Source organism: Zingiber officinale, chromosome 7A (genome assembly GCF_018446385.1).
Source record: "Zingiber officinale cultivar Zhangliang chromosome 7A, Zo_v1.1, whole genome shotgun sequence".
NCBI lineage: Eukaryota > Viridiplantae > Streptophyta > Magnoliopsida > Zingiberales > Zingiberaceae > Zingiber > Zingiber officinale.
Genome location: NC_055998.1, coordinates 138,569,936 through 138,591,701, shown reverse-complemented (window position 1 = coordinate 138,591,701; position 21,766 = coordinate 138,569,936). Strand labels below are relative to the sequence as shown.

Sequence of the window (21,766 nt, the reverse complement as noted above, 5' to 3'; positions counted from 1 at the left end):
GCCGAAAAGATGTGGGATAAGCCACCGATGATCGATTTTTGAGAGTCTGCGGTTACAAAGGAGGAGGAGGACGAAGAGGGAGCGACCACAGCGGTGCGAGGGCTGAGACTGAGATCCAAGTCGGCGGAGGCAGCGATCTAGCAGAAGTGGGGGGCGGTGGAGCAGACTGATCATCGCGGGCGGTGTAGGAAGTCGATTCTGGGTGGCGGGGACGATCAATGCGGGCGATGGAGCTTTGTTGCTTCGACGGCTGCAAAAGATAACAGATCCGAGGAGCTCCGTTGCTTCGACGACTGCAGAAGGTGGCAGATCTCAGGAGCTCTGTTGCTTCGACGACTGCTCAGCGCTTCTATCTGCGAATGCTCATCCCAAAAAAAACGTAGTAAAAATAAAAAGATCGCTCCCCTAATTATAATTTTATTAAAATAAATATTTTATTATATTTTTTAGTTTAATATTATTATAACAATTATAAAATATCTACTATAATGCCTTAAATAAATTAGTTTAACCGGATAAAAGCACTATATATATATAAAGAATTTATCCGCTCATCAATATTATTTAAATTTAATCAAAATTATTTCATAGTAAAATAAATCATTAAAACTATTATATATATATATATATATAATTTTTGATTAAATTGAATTTAAAAAATAAATGATTTACTTTTACACCGTTACAACAACGTTGAAATAAAAAAATTCTAGCTATGGAGACCCGACCAACTATGACAATGATTGAAGTGTTGTTCATTTGATAGTGATAGTACGGTCTAAAATTTTAAATTTAACTTGAATATTAATATTTTGAATAAAACTTTAAATTAGATTTTGCATATATATTTTAAATATGTGTTAAGATGTGTAGCATACACACATGAGCTGCAGAACTTGTAACTTGTGTTTAAGTGTGCATAATAACTTGATCCAGCGAAGGCAACATGCCTCAAAGGCATTAAAGTTCAATAGGGTTCAAAAATATTGCACGAGAATTTAAAAATATATATAATATTAATTTTTTAAGGTCTAAGATTTAGAATTTAGAGTTTATATATTTTTTTATCAATTATAACTTTTATATATATATATATATATTTTTTTTAAAAAATTAATAATTGGTATTAAAAAAACATAAATCCGAAACTTTAAAATCCTAAACCTTAAAAAATTAATAATCGACAAACAGGGAAAGGAAGGAAACAGTGCTCGTACGGACACAATCAAAGGAACCACCATCCACGGACATGCAATGGTGTCCTCGGCTTGCGACCGAGCAGTGTCACCTTGTGCGACCGCATTAGTGCAACCCATTCGAGCGGCCGCATTGTGCGAGGAGACACCGCTCCCTCGCGTGGAGTTAAAAATTCTCTAAATCATAATTTACGATTCAGAAGAAGATGAACTACATAAGTTAATTGATTGAAAAAAATGAACGCTCATTGCTTGAATAATTAGGTACTCTGATGAATAATTAAAGTATCTAAAAATTAAATTTCAGTTGCCGCAGGAGATTTCCCTTTTAATAAAAAGCGGCTCTAAGAATAGTAAAATTAAGTTATTCCTAAAAGAATGAATACCAGGGCTTCGAACCTGACTCGACAATTTTATTATCCGCCAATTCGATTCAGCCCGTGAAGGCGATCGGTCGTCAAAAATGATATTAGTAGTGCAAGCGGACCAAACCGGCTAACCGGCTGATGTTAAAAACCCATTTCCTTTCTCTCTCTCCGCGACGGTAAGCGCAGCATGAGTCGGCATGCATGCGGACATTCCAGAATAGCCACGTCAGAAATTCCATCTCCTTCCCCTCGGAAGCTCCCAGACTCCTCTTCCCATTTCCCCAATTCGATGAATCAGCAACCTTCCCGATCCCTCTCGAAACCTCCCCTCTCTTCGATCCCTCCTCTATATAAACCCTATCGATCTCCACCCCCAGTCGCAAAGGCGCTTCGATCGTTTCCGTAGTCCGCTACCGGCGCTCTCTCGAATCAGCAGCCAACATCCGCCATTGATATGATGAGGTCCTCGCCGCGCATTGTGCTCTTCTTCGCTGCTCTGCTCTTGGGATTCTCCTCTGCTCCGGCCACTGCGCTGATCCCCTACACGAGAGGGCTGTGGGATGCGATGTTCCCCACCGCCGGCGACTTGGACCCCTTCCACATCCTGGAGCACACCCCCTTCCCCGTCTCCACCTATAAGGCCGCCGACGAGATGCTCAACCTTGCCCGCGTCGACTGGAAGGAGACCCCGGAAGCCCACATCCTCTCCCTCGATGTGCCTGGTTCGTGCCATTCATTAGCAGTGCGTGACAATGTTAGCTCTGATCCTAATGTGAAATGTGGTTAACGAACGAATGAATGCAGGGGTGAAGAAGGAGGACATGAAGATGGAGGTGGAGGAGAACCGGGTGCTGCGGATCTCGGGAGAGAGGAAGGAGGAGAAGGAGGCGGAGGGCGAGAGGTGGCACCGGGTGGAGAGGACCGCCGGGAAGTTCTGGCGGCAGTTCCGGCTTCCTGCGAATGCCGACATGGATAACGTGAAGGCGCACCTGGAGGATGGCGTGCTGCGAGTGACGGTGCCCAAGCTGGCCGTGGAGAAGAAGAAGCAGCCGCGGGCAGTGAACATCGTGGAACAGAAGGGCGGGGAGGAGATGAAGGCCTCCTCCATGAAGACCGAAATGTGATAATCCGTTTTTACTCGTGTGTCTGTATCTGCATGTGTGAACTGATGTGATGGTCAAGCTCTTTAGTAAATAAACAACGAAAAAGCTGCTAGCTGTGTCTTGTCTTGCTTCATCGCGAAATTACAAAAACTTCATCGTACACTAAACCCTAACTGAAGCGTAAATGGGATCAGCCTGTCAGGTTTACTGGGAGCGGCGATCGTTAATTTCGACTAAAAATGAGTCAACATATTCACAAAACCAACTGAAACCTATAAATTTAGAACAATTACCCATCAATATTCACAAGCCTTCATTGAGAATATATAACTTTAGATAATAGTCATCATGTGGTCAGGCACCGTAATTTAAAATTTTTTTTGTGATATAGACTTTGCATAAAATTTAAAAGGGAGATATTCATCAACTGACCATAAATAATCGACAGTTTGGCAAAGTTTAACTTATTTTGCAACTTATTCTCTCTACCTACTTTTCCTTTCAATATAGGAAAACAGAAGGCCGCCTATCTTGTTTTTTGACATGTTTTTATCAACTTATCTATGTTTCTCACATTTTCAACAACGCCTTAATCTAAAATCAAGTTTTGTAATAAGTCTATTTGTTGAAATATTACAATGAAGCCCAGAAACAAAAACTTAAGAAACAGATATTATCTATTTCAGCACAATTTCTTTATGCGCTTTAAATGACAAAATTACATTCCATGCAAGAGCCACAAAGTTCGCAGCTAGAACCTGCCATTAGAAGTCGTCAGATTAAGAAATGAATTAAAACTAAATGAAGAAGCAATAAGAAATGCACTAAAAATAAATGAAGAAGCAAAGGAATTTATAAATCTCGGATACAAATCCAATTTTTTGGTAAAAAAAATAAGTCACATTCAATCTTAATAAACAATAGAGAAACATGAATAACATTATTAAATAGAGAAAAACTTTCCCTGATAAAATATGGAAAGTCAAAAATTTAATGACAGCTGATTTATAATGATTCAAATCCTTTAGGCTGTGTTTCTTAGGATTGATTGAAAATGGAAACTAAAAAGATACCTTTGAGGAAAGGAAATGGAAACTAAAATAATATCTGAGAAAAGAAAATGGATAGAAGAGATGATAGAGTGGTTCCCTCATGTTGTTTCCTTTGTAGAGAAAGAAACAATCAAACTTTTTTCCCATCATCTTCTTGAAAGAAAGTAAAATTAGAAATTTTGGTTTTTAATAACATAAAAATGAATAGAAATACTATACTAAATACCATAAAACACAGCCACAGTCTGTTGTAGTGACTTTTTGCCTGATTTGAGCAAAAGCCAAAGTGAAGAAAGTGGGAGAATATTTTTCACTCCTTTCTTACCCTCCCTTGTTTTCTTTCCAAAGAAACGAAGAGAAAAACCTAGAGCCTCTTTCATCCCCCCACCTTTTCTCCACAAAGAAACACATTAGGGTTTTTGACAGCTATACAATTAATAGGAATTTACCACACCTGAAAATTTTGTGGAACAAACCGGAAATTAAGGAATTGGAAAGGTAACCACAACTGCCAATTTGCTATCACTGCTGAAAACCACTCCTGCGAGTATCAGTGAAAGCAGGAAAGAGTAAGCTTCAGCTTGTAGATTTCATCAAATACATTTATTTTTGGGAAAAAGAAAAAGAAAAAAAATACCTGTTGAAGTTTGAGCTTTATTTGGGAAGGTCTTCCTTCTAAGGCAACAACTGAACTAAGGAAAACTCCTATGAAGATGGGAGAGAAGATAAACTGCACCGAAGGTTTAGTAAGACATCAAGAAACAGAGCAAGAGGAAAATTGTAAAACCACAATGCAACAAAAAACATCAGACTTGATAAAAAGCCATTCAAGATGAAATTTACAAATACCACAACAAGAAGTATATTAAGGCAATATCCAGGGGCGTAGCTACATGAGGCCGAGGGGGTGCGACCACCCCCTCTGAAATTTTGGGGGAAAAAATTAATATAGTGATTTTTTTAAAAAAAAAGATTTAGTTATAAATTCTAAAAATTTCAGGATTTTTTTATAAAATATTCAATTAAAACAAACAAGAACCCAAACTTTTTTTCTCTCTTTCCGCCAATCTTTTTTTTCTCTCTCAATATTTGTTTTTCTCTCTCCCATTGCCCGTACTTTTATCCCCTCTCCCTTCCTCCTCCTAATCCCCTCTCCTTTTTTTTTTTCCTCCTGTGGTCTTCTTCCTCTCATAATCCCCTTATTATTCTTTTCCTAATCTTAATTTTACCCTTTAAGTTTTCGTCTCTATTTTAACAACTCGATTAAGTTTCCGTCACTAATTAACTTTCTAATTAAAGTTTTTATTCTCAAATTTTCTTCCCAGCACCCTAAAATCTTCCTCTCTGATCGACCTTCTCTCCGATCTCTGACACGCTCCTCTCCTCTCCTCTTTGATCTCCAGCACTGGCATGCATCTCGTCGGTATGCACGATCTTCTCCCGTTCCCTCTCCTCTCTTAGTGACTGCTTGGCGGTGGCCTCACAGCGAGGTCTCGCTTTGGCCATAACCTCACAGTGAGGTTTTTTCTTGGTTGCGGCCTTACAGTGAGGTGGTGAGGTTGGGCGTGACCTCAATAGTGTGTCGTGGTCAGCTTGAATTCGCCCCCCCCTGAATACAAATTCTAGCTACGCCGCTGGCAATATCCCTTGTCTATTTGGTACGTGAATAGAGATACCTAGGTCAGCAGAATGGAAATGCTTGGTCAAGTACATAAGAAAGGAAAAAAGAAATACCTGGTCCAGCAGAAGACGTGAAAAGGCACCCGATGCTCCAGAAAGTGTAACCAATTTGCTCAGATACAAGTACCTGCGAATTGGAGCATGCATGAATCTTTTGAGCATAAAAAGCACAATGTATGGATAAGAGGCTGGCAAATTCAAGTTGAGCACGCTCCATTCCAGTAAAAGGCAGGCCTCAAACAGAGATTCACCCTTACAAACTGCATGCTTGAGCACTGACACGATTTAAACATGGGACTTCATCCAGACCAACCACACAATGTACCAATAAATTGACAGCGTTACAGAGAAAGCATAAGTTCATATATTTACCAGAATTGCAATGTGGGGCCCACTAATACAAGTCCCAAGAAAGTGAAGACGATTGTTCGCTTCCAATCCAACTTCAGCACCTGATCAATTAAAAGCTGGAAAATCCAAGAAACGACAATTAAGTACAGGTGAGAGAGATGCATTAATGTTCAGTTATGGAAAATTTATGTTCCCACACTTGAACCATGAGGAAAGAAGATAAATGAAGCACAACCAAGAATTCATAGTTGAAGAGAATGAATTTTTTATCGAAAGACAAACAATGGCCTGGATCTAATGTGGGAATGATTTAAAGAACTAAAATAAAAAATAATAATACATGGACCTACAGTGGTAATGTTCAGTTATGGAGAATATATGTTCCCACGCTTGAACCATGAGGGAAGAATATAAATGAAGCACAAACAAGAATTCATAGTTGAAGAGAATGAATTTTTTATCAAAGAAAGACAAGCAATGGCCCGGATCTCATGCGGGAATGATTTAAAGAACCAAAATTAAAAAATAATAATGTATGGACCGACTGAGGATGGTTTAAAAATAGCCAAAATAAAAATAAAGATACATGGACCTATTGTGGATGATTTAAAAGAGCCAAAATAAAAAATAAAGATACATGTACTTACTGTGGGAATGATTTAAAAGATCCAAAATGAAAAAAAAAAAATAGCAATATTTACAAGCAATAACATAATGGAAGCAGTCGTAGATTATTCTTGAGGATTTACTCATGAAGACAAATTCAGTCTTAATCATCTTGTTAGTTTCACTTAACCAATCTAAATCAATAAGCCTAGCACATACGAAAAAAAACATTATTTAAAATTAATAACCCATGGAGGATGGAAGGAACCTGGCAAATCAAATCTCCGACTAGGGTTAGAAGTGCAGATGTTATAGCCTTTGTAATCACTGGATGCTTATCAAGAGCTGTCAAGTACCTGCATGAAGCAACAGATTTTATCAACATTACCATTACACAATGATAAGACTCAAATGTTACTCAAACAAAAATTGTAAATTTTAATTTGAAGAGGAAAAAAAAGAAAACAATGGAAGATGAAAGTGGAAGGATGGAAGATTAACAGATTAATCTACCTCCTTATATAGAGCTAGATGTAGTGTAAATGGTTACCATACTCAATATGGCAACCATAGGTATGACTTCAACTATACAATATGCAAATTGTACAATTCATTTAGCTAATGATAAAATTAATCAAGCTATGAGCAGGCAGTTGGTTTTCCAACTTGGTGGTTTGTTGTCGAACTTGATGATTCCAATACTTGCTTGAAGTTGGGAGCATGATATTTGGTTGAGATCTGACATATTGCAATGGCCCAGCATTGAACATGCTCTCTAACAAAGAGAATTAATCTTGATGCGTTTTGTTAGTTCATGAAACAAGAGATTGGTTGCCACGTGGAGAACGTTTTTGTTATCACAATAAAGGCACATTGATTGCGAGTGATCAACTCCAAGTCCATCAATAAGCTTTTAATCCATAATAGCTCACTTGTTGCTACTGTCATTTGACCAATGTTCTGCCTCTATTAAAAATCTTGTGATGGTCATCTATTTCTTGGTCTGCCAAGAGATACAACATTCTCCAAAAATGATGAAGAAACTGACAAAAATCATGAGCTGATTGACAATTTGTCCAGTCTAAGTCACAAAAAGGTAACAAGGTTGACGGAGGTTGATTTCTAATGTAAGATTCCTTGTCCTAGATTCTTCTTCAAATATCTAGATTCACATTGTGCCATTCCAATGCCTTTCGTAGAGCTTGCAAGAATTAAGATAAAACATTTCCGGCATTGGGAGGCCAACTGGATTTGAGCCCAACACACTGTATTCTGGAAAAATGGCAGATTTTTGTCTTGCTCCTCAATACCATGGAACTACTTCAGTAACCTAAGATCTCTAATCTTAAAATGCCTTGAAAACCATTTAAAATTGGATCAAGAAGCCAAACTATTTCCTGCATGAATAAGGTCATCAACAAAAACTTCATCACCTTTTGAGTTAATAAGCAAGAAATAGTCTGGCATTGGCCACTTGAAGTCTGCTTGATTGAAGTTATAATCCTTGACTGCGAAAGTGAAATTTTCAAACCAATTTCGAAAAGCTTGCTTTATCTCATACAAAGATTTTCTTAGACGACACGCTTTAATCAGGTTAGTAGGTTGGAACTCTAATAGTAGCTCCATGTAACCAAGTCTCAATGTAAGAGTGCATTGTTAGCATCTAATTGATGAAGATCCCAGTCTTTCATTAACGTCACAGTGTTGTCATTTTAGCAGCTAGAGGAAATCCACACTTCTTTTGCATGAATCCTTTACCAACCAATTGACTCTTATCTTCAACGCCCCCATCAACCTTTCTATTGATTGTATATACCTAGCAGCATCCTATAGGTTTCTTACCAATTGGTAAGTCTTCAATTATTCATGTCTCATTGTCTTCTATAGATTGTATGTCCGCAAATATTGTCTCTCTCCATCGTGGGTCTTGGACTGCATCTGAATGCTGACTTATTGTTTGAGTCAATGGCAACAACAAAAGCTTTATAAGATGATATAATTTATTACAAGACATATAGGATAAATCACACCTGAACTTGTGCCGAGGAGGACTGGATTGCCCAAGAAAGAGTGATGGTGTAACAAATATGATCTTCCAAACGTTTTGGCAGTCTTTGTACTCTTTGGGGCCTAATTATATACTCATCATAATGCATTATGTTGATAGTTTGTGCCTTTATTTTTAGGCTATATTGACTTTTTCCTCTTCAAACTTCTTCTGTTTTTGTGCTCCTTTCTGCATTCTAATTTCAATCAGGGTTGTCACTACATTTTTCGTTCAACTCCGCCTATCATTTGAATTGGGATTTCTGATTTCTAAAGATCTTACTCTGTGCAAAGGGAACCCTGACTCTCTAAATGTAACATCCTTTGCCACGAAGATTTCCTGTGTTTTCGAATCTAAACACTTTCAACTCTTTTGGGCATACGGATACCCAAGGAACACACACTTCCCTTTTCATCAAATTAGTCACCATTTTTTGGTTGCCTTTAGACATAATATAAACGACCAAATACTTAGATGTTTATATTCATAATTCACTTTTTTTCCTAATCAGGATCTCATGTGAACTTTTACCAATCAAAATCTTGTTAGATTGATTAATCAAATAGTTGCCTCTAGAATACACTCTCTGAATACTTTATAGGAAAGCTTGCTTCGAACATCAAAGCTTGAGCAACGTTTAAAATGTGACAGTGCTTTTACTCTACACTACCCTTTTGTTGAGATATTGAATATACCTCCTGATATATAGAGATTGATGGTAATGCAAATGGCTGCCGAATTGATCAGTATGGCAGCCATAGGCACAACATTAACTGTACAAGATACAAATTCTACTATCCATTTACCCGTAATACAGTTAATTAAAAGCTGTTGGTTGTCCAATTTGGTGGCATGTTGTCGGACTTGTTGACTGACTGTCCAATAAAAATAGAATAAAATTTATTCAATATGTACAAAAGATTGCAAACAGTTCAATCCCACATTTCTTTGCGGTGGTCTAAAACAGATGCTAAGCAATAACGAAAAACAGCAGCACAGTAAGTTTAACAATGTAGGGAGCTGACAAAAGGAAAGGGGAAACCCCAGCATTTACCAGGAAAGGAAGGACCAATCATTCCCACTGCCTCTATCATTTCCACCTCCGCTTTGGGAGTCTCCGTCGCCCCATCCCCCGTGCCCAGCACCACCGCCGGTGGAACCACCAGAACCACCGTCTGAGGCGGCTCGAAACCGCACGAAACCGGGAGCCTTCGGCTCAAACCGGGGACAAAAACGAGGGGTCGCGCCTCCAAACCCGACGCAAGGGAAGGAAACGAAGGGGCGGCAGGGGAATCGAGCATCGGTGAGGTTCTGGTGCTCGCAGACCAAAGAGAGCCGCTCCAGGCCACGGAGTTGGGCGACCGACTTGGGACGGCGAGGGAGGGATCGGACGGCGAGCATGGAATTGGGGAGAAATGCCGCCATTTTCGCGCCGCAGCGAAGCATGATCGACCACGAGGCGGTGGCTTTGTCGAGGTTTTGACGGTAGTGGAATCGACAGCTAATGCTGCTTTCCCAATTGGGCAACTAAACGGGCCGTGACTGGGCCCGTGAACTACACCAGTGTTCCTCATTTTTTTTTTTTTTTTTTTTTTAAATCAATTGTTAAGGGTGCGTTTGGTTTACATCGTTTTCATTTTCATTTTCTGAAAAACACGCGTTTTCTAGAAAACAGAAAACGACTTTTTGTCATTCTCTGTTTTTCTAGAAAACGATAGCCAATTTTTTAGAAAACGCGCGCGGAAAACGCAAACCAAACACCATTTTCCAGAAAACGCGCGTTTTCCAGAAAATGAAAATGGAAAACGCGCGTACCAAACGCCCCCTAATTTTTTTTTAAAGTAGCAAATACAATAATAAATGAATATACTTTTATAAAATAGTTTTAATATATTGAAATTAAATTTAATTTTTAAAAATCAGTATGCCAACATACTGTTCTTTATCTCGGATAATTATATAAAATTTAACGTACTCTCGTGGGACTTTCACTCTCAAATAAGAATAGAAAGTAAAATTTGACATACAAGTTAGTGGGTTTAGATCACTTAGTGATCATAATCATTCGAGTTACTTGTGATGATTATGATTGGGGATGATTCATGCCGAATTTGGCATAATTCAGAATTAAATCATCTAAGTATGATTCACAAGCTACGATTTACTCACATAACTCGAGTCTATTTGTTGTTCGATTAAGCATTATGTAATTTGATCCAACTCAATTAACAGTACTAAAAGTTCTTCTGATGATGATGACTAATATTTAGATGAAGAAGGCTAATACGATGGGCATCATGGAAAAAAAAATTTATTAAGATTTTTTGTAATAGAATTCTGTTATAATTTTTCATAACAGAATTCTGTTGTGATTTTTCATAATAGAAACCTATTATAATTTTATCAGATCTGGGGTTTAGGTACTATTTATATGAATCATTATAAACTTGTTGCATAATAAGAATCATTAAATGTGATTCTCTTGTGTAGAGAGATTTTTAATAAAACTTCAATCATTTTTATGGAGTAGGTAGGTCACCGAACCATGGTAACTATTCTTCTTCCTCTTCTTCTTTTTCTTCCTTATGTTTTCTCTTTCTTGAGCATCTTTATCACATTGCTCCATGTGATTTCTTTCTCTCTTCCTCTTCTTCCCTATTAGAGCATGAAAAGTCTTGCCCCCTCCTCTCTTTGTACAACAATTGGTATCCGAGCGAGATTTTGGTTGATTTTTTCAACATGTCGGGGATGACTTCCACGAAATTTGATATAGCAAAGTTTGATGGAACCGAGAATTTTGGATTATGGAAGAGAAGGGTTAAAGACTTGTTGGTGCAACAAGACACGGTGAAGGCGCTAGGAGAAAGAAAACCGAAAAGCATGGAGAGATCAGAGGGAAGAACTTCAGGCGAAGGCAATGATAATAATCGGACTTTGTCTTATGGATGATATGATATAACATGTCATGGACGAGGAATCATCGATAACAGTTTGACAAAAGTTGGAAAGCTAGTGTATGTCAAAGTCATTGACAAATAAACTATATATTAAGTAAAATTATTCGGGCTAAAGATTACAGAGGAAACTGATTTAAGCCAACACATCAACGTATTCAACCATATTGTGAGCGATCTAAAGTAAGTTGATTTGAAGATCGAAGACGAAGACAATGTATTGATGTTGTTAAATTCTCTACCTTCATCTTTTACATATGAGAATTTTGTAATAGCAACCAAGAGCATGGTAGGGGCAAATCTCGATATAGGTTGGGTAACGACAATAAGGCTCGTTCTAAGTCGAGAAAAAAGAAGGTGATCACATGCTACAAGTGTGGAGGCAAAGGTCATATTAAAAGAGATTGTCCAAAGATAAAGAAATATGCTACAGAGAACAAAGGTAGTTCGGCAAAATCTGCAAACATAGTTGAAGAGAAAAATTTGGAGATCGGTGATGGAGATATACTATCAGTTATGTCAAGTCTGGAGCAACTAACGGATGCATGGATTTTAGACTCTGTATGTTCATATCACATGACTCCAAACATGGATTGGTTTGACACTTATAGGGTAGTGGATTCTGATTCAATGTTGATAGGAAACGATGTTTCATGTAGAGTTATCGGCATAGGGAATGTCAAAATTAAGATGTTTGATGGTATGATCGGAACCCTATATGATGTCAAATATATATCAGAGCTAAGAAAGAACTTGATCTCGCTAAACACACTAGATGATATTGGTTGTAGTTACAAATCAGTGAGCGGAGTGATAAAAGTTAGCAAGGGAGCTTTGACAGTAATAAAAGGATAAAAGTTAGCAAGGGACATCTATAAGTTGATAGGGACTACAGTTATCGATGGAGTCGCCTTGGTGGAGTATGAATCATACAGTACTATCTTGTGACATATGTTGTTAGGACATATGAGTGAACGTGAAATGCTAGAACTTCAAAGAGAGGTTTGTCGAAGGGTGTCAAAACATGCAAACTTGAATTCTATAAATTATGTGTTCTTGGGAAACATATCAAAGTGTAATACAAGACGACAATAAATAAAATGAAAGAAATTCTGGACTATGTACATACAGATCTCTGGGAACCAGCCAGTGAGTTTTACTGATGATTACTTACAAAATGTATGAGTATACTTTATACATTGCAAATCATAAACTTTTACAAAGTTTAAACTGTGGAAAACTGAAGTAAAGAACTAGACATAAAGAAAGATCAAATGCCTTAAGTCAGACAATAGGATTGAGTACATAGATTCAAAGTTTCAAGAATTTTGTGAGAAACATGGGATAATGAGGTATTTTTCGGTTCACTCACCTCAATAAAATAGGGTGGTAGAAAGGTTGAACAAGACAATCATTGAGAAGACAAGATGTCTCATACTGAATGCAGGGCTAGCAAATAATTTCTGAGTCGATTCGATTAACATGACATGTTATTTTATTAATAGATCACCAAGAGTAGCATTAGAAGGCAAAGTATCAGAGGAAGTATAGACAGGGAATCAAGTAGATTACTCTCATCTTAGAGTTTTTGGATGTCCAACCTATATGTGCATATCTAATAAGAAAAGATCAAAGCTGGATACGAAGTCAAAGCAGTGCATTTTTCTAGGGTATCAAAAAGGAGTTAAAGGCTTCAAGCTTTAGGATCTTAAGGCCAACAAGATGGTGATTAGTAGAGATGTGATGTTTGACGAGAATGCTATGCTATAACGTACTCAGGAAGAAGGAAAGGAAACACCACAGATAAATATAAAGAAGTATATTGTGCAGGCGGAGCTAGAGACTCATGACTCTGATGATTCTAGCTCAGACCACACAGAGGATCACACTATAGCTGGTGGCAGAATGAGACGAGTTGTAAAACCATTCACCATATACAGATTCAAAGACTTGGTATCTTATACGCTTATTACTAGTAGTGGAAATCTTACATCTTTTCAGGAGGCAGTACACAGCTCTGAGAAGGACAAGTGGACGAGTGCTATGGTGGAGGAGATGAAGTCGTTGTAGAAGAACCAAACGTGGGATCTAGTGGAACTTCCTGGAGGAACGAAAGCTATAGGGTGTAAGTGGATATTCAAGAAGAAAGAAGGAATGTCAGAGGGAGGAGAAGTGAAGTTCAAGGCTCGGTTGGTAATAAAGGGGTATTCACAGAGAAAGAAGATTGACTATGATTTTTTTTCCTAGTAGTAAGACATACGTCAATTATAGCGGTGTTAGCTTTGGTGGCATATCACAATTTATAGCTAAAGCAAATGGACCTGAAGACTACATTTCTTGATGAAAATTCAAAGTAGCATATTTTTATGTTATAACCTGAGGGATTTAGTCAACCCAGACAAGAGCGGTTGGTTTACAAGTTGAAGAAATCATTTTATGGATTGAAACAATCTCCTAAATAATGGTACAAATATTTTGATTCATATATGATTCAAAATGGATATAGGAGATGTGAGTATGATTCTTGCATATATATGAAGAGCCTTGAAGATGAATCACTAGTTTTCTTATATTATATGTAGATGACATACTCATTGTTGCAAAGAAGATAAAAAAAGTCAATAAATTCATAAAAAGATTTAGGAGAGACCAAGAAGATTCTTGGGATGGAGATTCACGAGGATAGAGTTGAGACAGATTATGCTTGTCTCAACGTGGCTATGAGGAAAAGGTGATGGATAGGTTTAACATTAAGAATACAAAGTCGATGAGCACACCCCTGGTGCATCAATTCATGTTATCCAGTGCACAGTGTCCAAAAGCGGATGACAAGATCCAAGAGAAGTCAAAGGTTCATTATACCTGTGTAGTTGGTTGTCTGATATATGTCATGATTTGCACAATACCATATTTGACACAAACAGTGAGTATGGTGAGCAAGTTTCTCAAATTCTAGTCAACCACATTGGGATGCAGTGAAGTGGATTTTCAGATACTTGAGAAATATAATTAATTATGACATCATATTCAGTAGACAACCAAAAAATTCTTCAATTGCTAGGTATGTAGATGCAGACTATGCAAGAGATTTAGATGACAGAAGATCTACTATAGGATGACAGGAGGACCTATCTGTTGGATACAATCTATTATTGTATTATCTACTATGGAGTCAGAGTACATGGCAGTAACTGAAACAATGAAGACAACTTTATGACTTACAGGATTAGTTAGAGAACTGAGTGTTCAACAAGGTAAAGTCAAGTTATTATGCGATAATCAGAGTGCTATCTATTCGGCAAAGAATTTGTGTATCATACGAGAATCAAGCACATTGATATGAGGTTTCACAAGATTAGAGAGTTGATTACTTTTAAGGAAATTCAACTTGAGAAAGTTTACATTATAGACAATACTGTAGACATACTGAGTGACTACAGAGAAATTCAAGCATTTCTTGAACTTAATTCATATATCTAGATGATAGAGGAAGAAAGTTCAGATCCAAAGATCTAGGTGGAGTTTTATTCATATACTCGTATTTTTTGAATGAGTGAATATTCATCAAGATGAATATTGTTGATGGATGACTTATATTTGGATGAAGGCCAATGCGATGAGCGTCATAGAAGAAAAAATCTATTAAGATTTTTCGTAATAGAATTTTATTATGATTTTTTATAACAGAATTTTGTTATGATTTTTTATAACAGAATTTTATTACAGTTTTTTATAACAGAAATTTGTTACGATTTTATCAGGTTTGAGGTTTAGGCACTATTTATAAGGATCATTATAAACATATTGGATAATGAGAATCATTGAATATGATTCTCTTGTATAGAAAGATTTTTAATAAAGTTTCGATCGTTTTTGTAGAGTAGACACGTCATCGAACCACAGTAACTATTCTTCTTCCTCCTCGTGTTTGCTCTTTCTTGAACATTTTTGTCTCGTTGCTCCGTGTGATCTCTTCCTCTTCTTCCACATTAGAGGTTAAAAGATGTTACCCTTATTTACGCAACACTTTTTTTTAGACACTTATTAGGAAATGATGTTCCTAAGTGATCAGATTCAACTAAGGTTTAAGGTAGGTTTGACTAGTATTATTATTATTATGCACATCATGCGTGTAAAACTTAAAATAATGCACATGGAACTCATAATTTTGATTACTCGATACAGTTGAGTTAGTTAGGATTCAACGGTTCAGAGGCATAGAAAGAGTATCGAGCAACATGACTCATACACCGGCCGGGTCCATAACAAAGTTGATTGGGGTTCGATTTTAGAAGATGGACCCGGTTCGAGTATTATCTATAATCTATCTCATTCCTCCCTCGCAGGGAAAGAGATATTTTGTGAGATCCGAATTAACCAGGAGACGATAAGAGTCGCATAATTCTTCCCGAATTCTTCTTCTGCTTCTTCAAGGTAATCCCCCGCGATAGAGTAGGAGAGATCGATCATTCGAGGAACTCCGATTCCCAAATGTCTGCTGCTGTGAATCTGAGCTGCTCGGTCGGGAATCCGGCCTCGGCGGCGCTCCTGCATTCTGCTGCCGATGGACGCCTTTCAATTGCTAGAAGCCGCTGGGTTCCAAGTTCGTCGCTTTTCTTTCATTTTATTTTAATGGTTTAGAGTTATTATCTTCCGTATTTTCAAGTCGCTTCTACTAAGCTTACTGCAGTTGTGATGGAAAGATTGATTGAATCGTATATAACCTTGTGTTTGTGGGCGTTTCTTTTTGTACTGATTTTGGTCCGGATAGAAACCGCTAGTTTTAAAAGTGCTTCCTTTCAGACACTTGGTACTGGAAATATTCATAGGCATTCTATTCATATGTGGATGGTGCATTTTTAAGAATTTTAGTGTGGCAATTGGTAGGCATGGTGAAAAGAATAGAAGCCTCGTTTGTGAAAAATTGCAACCCTTTTGACGAGTTCCTTAGTTTACACGGCTGTTCAAAATTTCCTCTTAATTACTTGTTTTCAGCAGATATCATGATATCCTGTTGTTTGCTAATGATGAAAAATTCTACTAATGCAAAACAAACGCCAAGTTGAAGGTAGAGTGCAGACCATGATCGTTGGTGCTTATTTTGAGGAGAAATCCTTATATTGAATTTGATCATTTGTTAAGTCGTCAAGTTCGAATTACATGCATGGTTTGCAATTTCATGTAGCTGTCTAATTATTCTTCTCAATTAATTGTTTGCAGTTGCATATCCTATTGTTTGTTATAGATGAAAAACCATACGAGCTTAAGAAAAAACCATGTTGAGGGAGAAAGCAGACCATAATTGTGGGTGCTGGTTTTGTGGCGAAGTTCCTTACTCTGAAATTTGATCATTCATTCACTCATCTTGTTCTAATCACCTGTTTTTCAGGAAGGACTGTGATTAGCTTCTTGAACACTAATGCAGAACAACTCACAATTTCTTATATCATTAAGTTTAATGGCCAAAGCACTTGACTGAACTCTAGCATAGTTTTTTAAAAGCAATTTCTCAATTTTTTAGAGAGTAGTGAATTTTGGTCTTAGAAAAATGAAGAATTGATGCACCTTGGTTATTTTTAGATAATTATTTATAAATCTTGGTAGTGTTTAGACATTGTAATTAATCCCTTTTGGTTTGAGTTCCTGGACACATGTTGTTTTCCTAGAAGTCTAATAATCCTCAGTTAGAAATAGCTAGGCAATACAACTATGTTTATTCCCAAGATGATCCTTGCCAACAAGAATATTAACAACTTTTTTTCTGATCTATGAACTTAACATAATAATTTATTCTCGGTGTGGCACACTTCTGTTTAATTTGATAGTTAACAGCCTAATCATAACTGTATTCCTACAGCTGCAGTTAGTTTTCATCACACATATAAGTCCAAGAAAGTCATTTGTTTAAGAAGAGCACCTTTCAGATTATATACGAGAAGAATGATGCTCAAGGTTACTAGAAACAGTGGTTCATCATCCTCAGGAGGCAATGTAGATGAAACGGAATCCTTGGACAAAGAGAAGGTATGCTCTACACCATCAAAGACAGATATTCTAGTTTTGATGCAAACAAATCGTACTTCGTCTTAATAGTTTACTTGTTCAAAGAAAATGTCACTTTTTACAAACATGTAGAAGAGATCTTTGGTTAAACAAAAAAGTGCATGATAAGTCTGTCAGTAGTTTCTTACGCGATCTAAAATAGGGTCTCAGACTAAATGTATCTTCTTTTAAAATTGGCTATTTCAATTCACAAATCCGATTCATCTATTCAGCCTTATTTTGATCAACCTATTACTTCCTTACTAGTAAGGAGGTGCTATTGCAATTGTGGTCTACCTCATGCTTCTCACTAAGCTTGCATTATGGTCTTCCTTCACTGACCGGGCACAAGATTCTGGATTCTGGAAGCCCTTGTCTCCATCACACTTGAGATCATAACACAGTAATTCCTGTCAATAGCGACAATGACTTACAAAGGTGTAGGATAATTGTCTGTCTTCGTCTCTTGCATCTATAGTTCCTATGCTTCCATAGCTTACACACTTGCAATGTCAGTAACTAATCGTATGAGAGTATGATCCCGTGTTTCTCCAAAGTTGGGAATATAGTGATATTTTGAAGCCCTTCGATCAAATGAAGGAAATGGGCATTAAATCCGAAACAGTTTTTTGTTCTCTAACGAAGAGAAGTGTGTGGAAAGGAAAAAGTTTCTAGTGACGATGGTGGAGGACAATGCTTGTGAATGATACAAAAATGTTGTCTGATGATATACTTGATAAAGGTCTTTCACCTTGAGTAAGGACACTAGAAAGTTTCATATGCGAAGTGATACATGCATTAGATGCAGAAAGCTGAAGCTTGTACAGAATTAATTAGGTTTGGTGCATTGACATGCATGCAATTGATTTGAGTCAATTAACTGTAAGCATAGAGTAAAGGTTTGCACTAGAATGCATATGATTCACAGTTTGTTAGGAAAATGGTAGTATTTAAAAAACAGAGACGTCCTTCTAGTAAAAATACTGATCAAGAATGGTAAAATGCCTGATGCTGTATGAATTAATGGGTTGATCTGCACATGATCATGAGTCATGAGGCTTAAAGCAATGAGTAAAGCACTATGATCTCATGATCAAGATAATTGATTTTGTATATTTGGCCAATTTGCTCATTTGATTATTTTGTACTTCTATTACTTTTTTTTGGTATTTCATAAACTCAGATCTGTTGGGTTAACTTGATCATCTAGAAAATAAGAAGAATAGTACATGAATGTGGCACAGAAAAAGAAGAAAAGATGGAATTTTATTTTGAACTTAATTATTTTGTTGTTTCTCATGTTCTTGCCTCATAGGAAGATCACTATCCCATTTAAATTTTGGCAGAAAACAAGGATTCCTTTTGTAACTGTTGCTATATTCTTCTTCTTACTTCTTGGTTGTGCTAATCTTACAGTATTAAACAACTACTCCCTGACTGAAAGCTGCGTTGTAATAAATTAGAATCTGCCAGAACATCAACATTTATTTGCAATCATATTAGCTCTATTATACTTTCTCAAAAAAAAAAAATATTGCAAGCTTCTAAATTTATATTTTCTATTCAACATAAGAAGTCAATGTCGTAATGTAGAGGCATAACATTTCTAATATTGCAGGTTCCTTTTGGATACACAAGAAAGGATGTTTTGTTGATTGGTGTTGGAGTCACCTTATTAGGCGTGGGGTTGAAAACTGGACTAGAGGTAATTTTAGTTGTCCTGAATACTTGTATTCTGCAACTATTTTGTTGTAGTTGGTAAACCCCCTTCTCAGAGACGATTTGACCAAACAAATGAATGTAGCTGAGTTTTAAATATTCAAATTATTGTTCGTTTGACTTATTGTTTCAGAACATGTATATTGGATTTCCATGACTTCATTTTGTTTCAGTTAGTTGGAGTTGATCCTTTGCAAGCAGGCAATGTGGTTCAGTTAGTCATTGTCTTGGGCCTGACAGTCGGATGGATTTCTACATACATGTTTAGAGTTGCGAACAAAGATATGACATACGCTCAGCAGCTAAGAGATTATGAGAATAAAGTCATGGAGGTAAGTTTGCATATTTAAAATTTGGAAAACTGCTTTCATGAACTTGAGCTGACAACTAATTGAATTCTACACCTATAAGACTCAAAACATTCTCAAATCAAATTTCTCATCTGCAAATAAACACATATAAGATTGACAGTTGCCTCTAAGCTAGGAAAATGGAACATGCTGGTGTTGAATTCTATGGAATGTTTGCGACACCTATTTCATGGGGTGATCTCGGTGACAAGTATTGGGATTGCGACTGCTCACACTATTTATTGGGATTGATACCACTTGCCTGGGATTGTATAGTGTTGATGAGTGTGCCTATTAGAGGCATTGCGGCAAAAATCTTCATTTCCTTGTAAAAGCAAGCCATTGAAAACTTAATGTATGTAGAACCAAAAGTAATCCTGAAACCCTCACAAAATGATAAGCCATAAGAAAGAACACAAAGGCACACTGATATATGATAGATCAACAGCCTAAATAGTATTTAGGATCACATTCAAATTCCTTATAGGATTGTTTAGGATTTTGCATCCATCTAAAGACTAGCTCCTCTCTTCCCTCTCATGCTCAACTCTTATAAGATTATCAGAGGAGAGAGGCAAAACATGTAATGGAGGGATAGAAGTCTAGAACTCACTTCTTATTCCCGAGAACATCAAACAACACTAATGAGAGAATCCAGCCCTCGTCTTCAGTATGTCTTTTACGGATAAAACAGTGATTGTGAAATCCCTAGGTCTGGCTTCCTAATTACATAATGTGGCCTCAGATTCAGTTGTGGTTGTTGTATGGCGACTGAGCCCCACAAACCTCCTTTCTTAGAGGTTTCTAACTAGGTTGATCATATAACTTGGTTTCTTCGCCATTGGTTTTCTTTCTTAATCTGGCTATGATTTATTATGACTACAGTGTTGAATCAATCTCTGATATCTTGTTGGCATTTGCTGAATTTTCATTTTCATATTAGTGATGGGTTTTATATCTTCCAGAAACGCCTAGAGGGACTCACTGAAGCTGAATTAGTGGCACTGCTCGAGCAAGTAGAAGAGGAGAAAAGGCACCCAAAAAGTAGTGAGCAGGTCAACTAACTGAAACCTCAAAGAATCATATTATATATAGTTCTGTATAGTTTGGCTTATTTAATGTATTTCTCGATCGATCAAGCCACAATTTTCAAAGTTGATGTCTGATTATCGCACCTAGATTTAGTGCTGTGAAATGAAATGAAATCACTTATGAAAAACGAGAGTGTTCTCTTGATAGTTCGTGTTGGACCTATCACACAAATACGGTGACTAGGCTTGAGGTCATGCTTTGGTCATAACTAGAGGGGTCAAAAGTGAACCCGACTTACTAATCCGATCTGAGGTGATATGAAAAATATCAAATTAGGGTCATGTTTTATGGTTTAGTCAAATCGGGTTGGACCCAAAATTTGGCTTGAGAATTTTTTTTTCAGGTCGGGTTGACCCGGATTGATCCAGATTAAGTTATTTGGAGGCAATTTGAAGAGAAAGGTAGGTGGTTTGTCTTTTTTATTTTTAAAGTTATTTAGTTTACTAATATTTTTTAAAAAATAAAATATTATTATTATGTATTTTGATTTTTTATATATAAGTTTTTTATTAAAAAAATGAAAGAATAATATCTACTTGGTAAGGGTTGGTCTAGATTCGGGTTTATAGTTTTCAAGTTTGGTTCAGATTTGGATGAGGACTTTTTTATATGATCAGGAGGGACTTGAGTCATTTAGCACCCAACTGAGAATTTATTTGTCAAGCCTTAATCACTTAGACTTGTTTCACTTAGTCTCTAGTTAGGAATTTATCTGTCAAGTTTTAATCACTTGGATTCGATTCATCTATCCTCTAGTTATGAATTTTGTCTGTTAAACCTTAGTTATTTGGACTTGATTCACCTATCAAAATCTAATCTTGAGTTACATGTTCTGCACCCAATACCAATAGTCATGAATAACTTTCATTATTATTTTAGAGTTAATTTCATTTTTTTTGCATTATTAGAGTTTGGAGTTTATTTAAATAATTGTTTGGTTAATGTTGATTAGACTTTTTTAATTTTATAAATAAAATTAAATTGGGTGAGTTTAGACTTGTGTGACACTTGTGAGTAAAATTATTATATGAACTTTTAGAACTCAAACTTAAATCGATAAACATAGTATAATTTTAAAGGTTAGAATTTATTTGAGAATTAGACTAGTTTAGAACCAATATTTTTTTAAAAATGCGAAATTTCCAAGGAATAAAATATATACTTTTAAAAAAATGAACGAATTGAGAATCATCCTTTTATAACCTT

The 21,766-nt window shown here is 36.6% G+C and overlaps 3 protein-coding genes across 3 annotated transcripts; 2 read left to right on the top strand and 1 right to left on the bottom strand.

The window, feature by feature from the left end:
* Positions 1-1,791: 1,791 nt before the first annotated feature.
* On the top strand, positions 1,792-2,785 carry LOC122002821 (18.1 kDa class I heat shock protein-like). Its single transcript, XM_042558168.1, has 2 exons — positions 1,792-2,286; positions 2,369-2,785. Exons 1-2 carry the CDS (start codon positions 2,019-2,021, stop codon positions 2,686-2,688), a joined length of 588 nt encoding a protein of 195 aa, XP_042414102.1. The 5' UTR covers positions 1,792-2,018; the 3' UTR covers positions 2,689-2,785.
* Positions 2,786-3,256: 471 nt separating this feature from the next.
* On the bottom strand, positions 3,257-9,891 carry LOC122002820 (protein sym-1-like). Its single transcript, XM_042558167.1, has 7 exons — positions 9,458-9,891; positions 6,625-6,712; positions 5,772-5,866; positions 5,454-5,526; positions 4,357-4,449; positions 4,174-4,260; positions 3,257-3,425 (listed from the first exon to the last, which is right to left on the bottom strand). The coding sequence occupies exons 1-7, from the start codon at positions 9,847-9,849 to the stop codon at positions 3,345-3,347; spliced, it is 909 nt and encodes a 302-aa protein (XP_042414101.1). The 5' UTR covers positions 9,850-9,891; the 3' UTR covers positions 3,257-3,344.
* Positions 9,892-15,680: 5,789 nt separating this feature from the next.
* LOC122002818 lies at positions 15,681-20,642 on the top strand. Its single transcript, XM_042558166.1, has 5 exons — positions 15,681-15,960; positions 17,215-17,381; positions 19,018-19,104; positions 19,292-19,450; positions 20,434-20,642. The coding sequence occupies exons 1-5, from the start codon at positions 15,849-15,851 to the stop codon at positions 20,530-20,532; spliced, it is 624 nt and encodes a 207-aa protein (XP_042414100.1). The 5' UTR covers positions 15,681-15,848; the 3' UTR covers positions 20,533-20,642.
* Positions 20,643-21,766: the final 1,124 nt, after the last annotated feature.

Coding starts and splice junctions, on each gene's coding strand:
- LOC122002821 (XM_042558168.1), top strand. CDS start 2,019: ATGATGAGGTCCTCGCCGCGCATTGTGCTCTTCTTCGCTGCTCTGCTC. Junction 2,287..2,368: donor CCTCTCCCTCGATGTGCCTG/GTTCGTGCCATT, acceptor GAATGAATGCAG/GGGTGAAGAAGGAGGACATG.
- LOC122002820 (XM_042558167.1), bottom strand. CDS start 9,849: ATGCTTCGCTGCGGCGCGAAAATGGCGGCATTTCTCCCCAATTCCATG. Junction 4,450..5,453: donor CACGTCTTCTGCTGGACCAG/GTATTTCTTTTT, acceptor CCTTCGGTGCAG/TTTATCTTCTCTCCCATCTT. Junction 3,426..4,173: donor TTGTTCCACAAAATTTTCAG/GTGTGGTAAATT, acceptor TTCTAATGGCAG/GTTCTAGCTGCGAACTTTGT.
- LOC122002818 (XM_042558166.1), top strand. CDS start 15,849: ATGTCTGCTGCTGTGAATCTGAGCTGCTCGGTCGGGAATCCGGCCTCG. Junction 15,961..17,214: donor TAGAAGCCGCTGGGTTCCAA/GTTCGTCGCTTT, acceptor GTATTCCTACAG/CTGCAGTTAGTTTTCATCAC. Junction 19,451..20,433: donor ATGAGAATAAAGTCATGGAG/GTAAGTTTGCAT, acceptor TATATCTTCCAG/AAACGCCTAGAGGGACTCAC.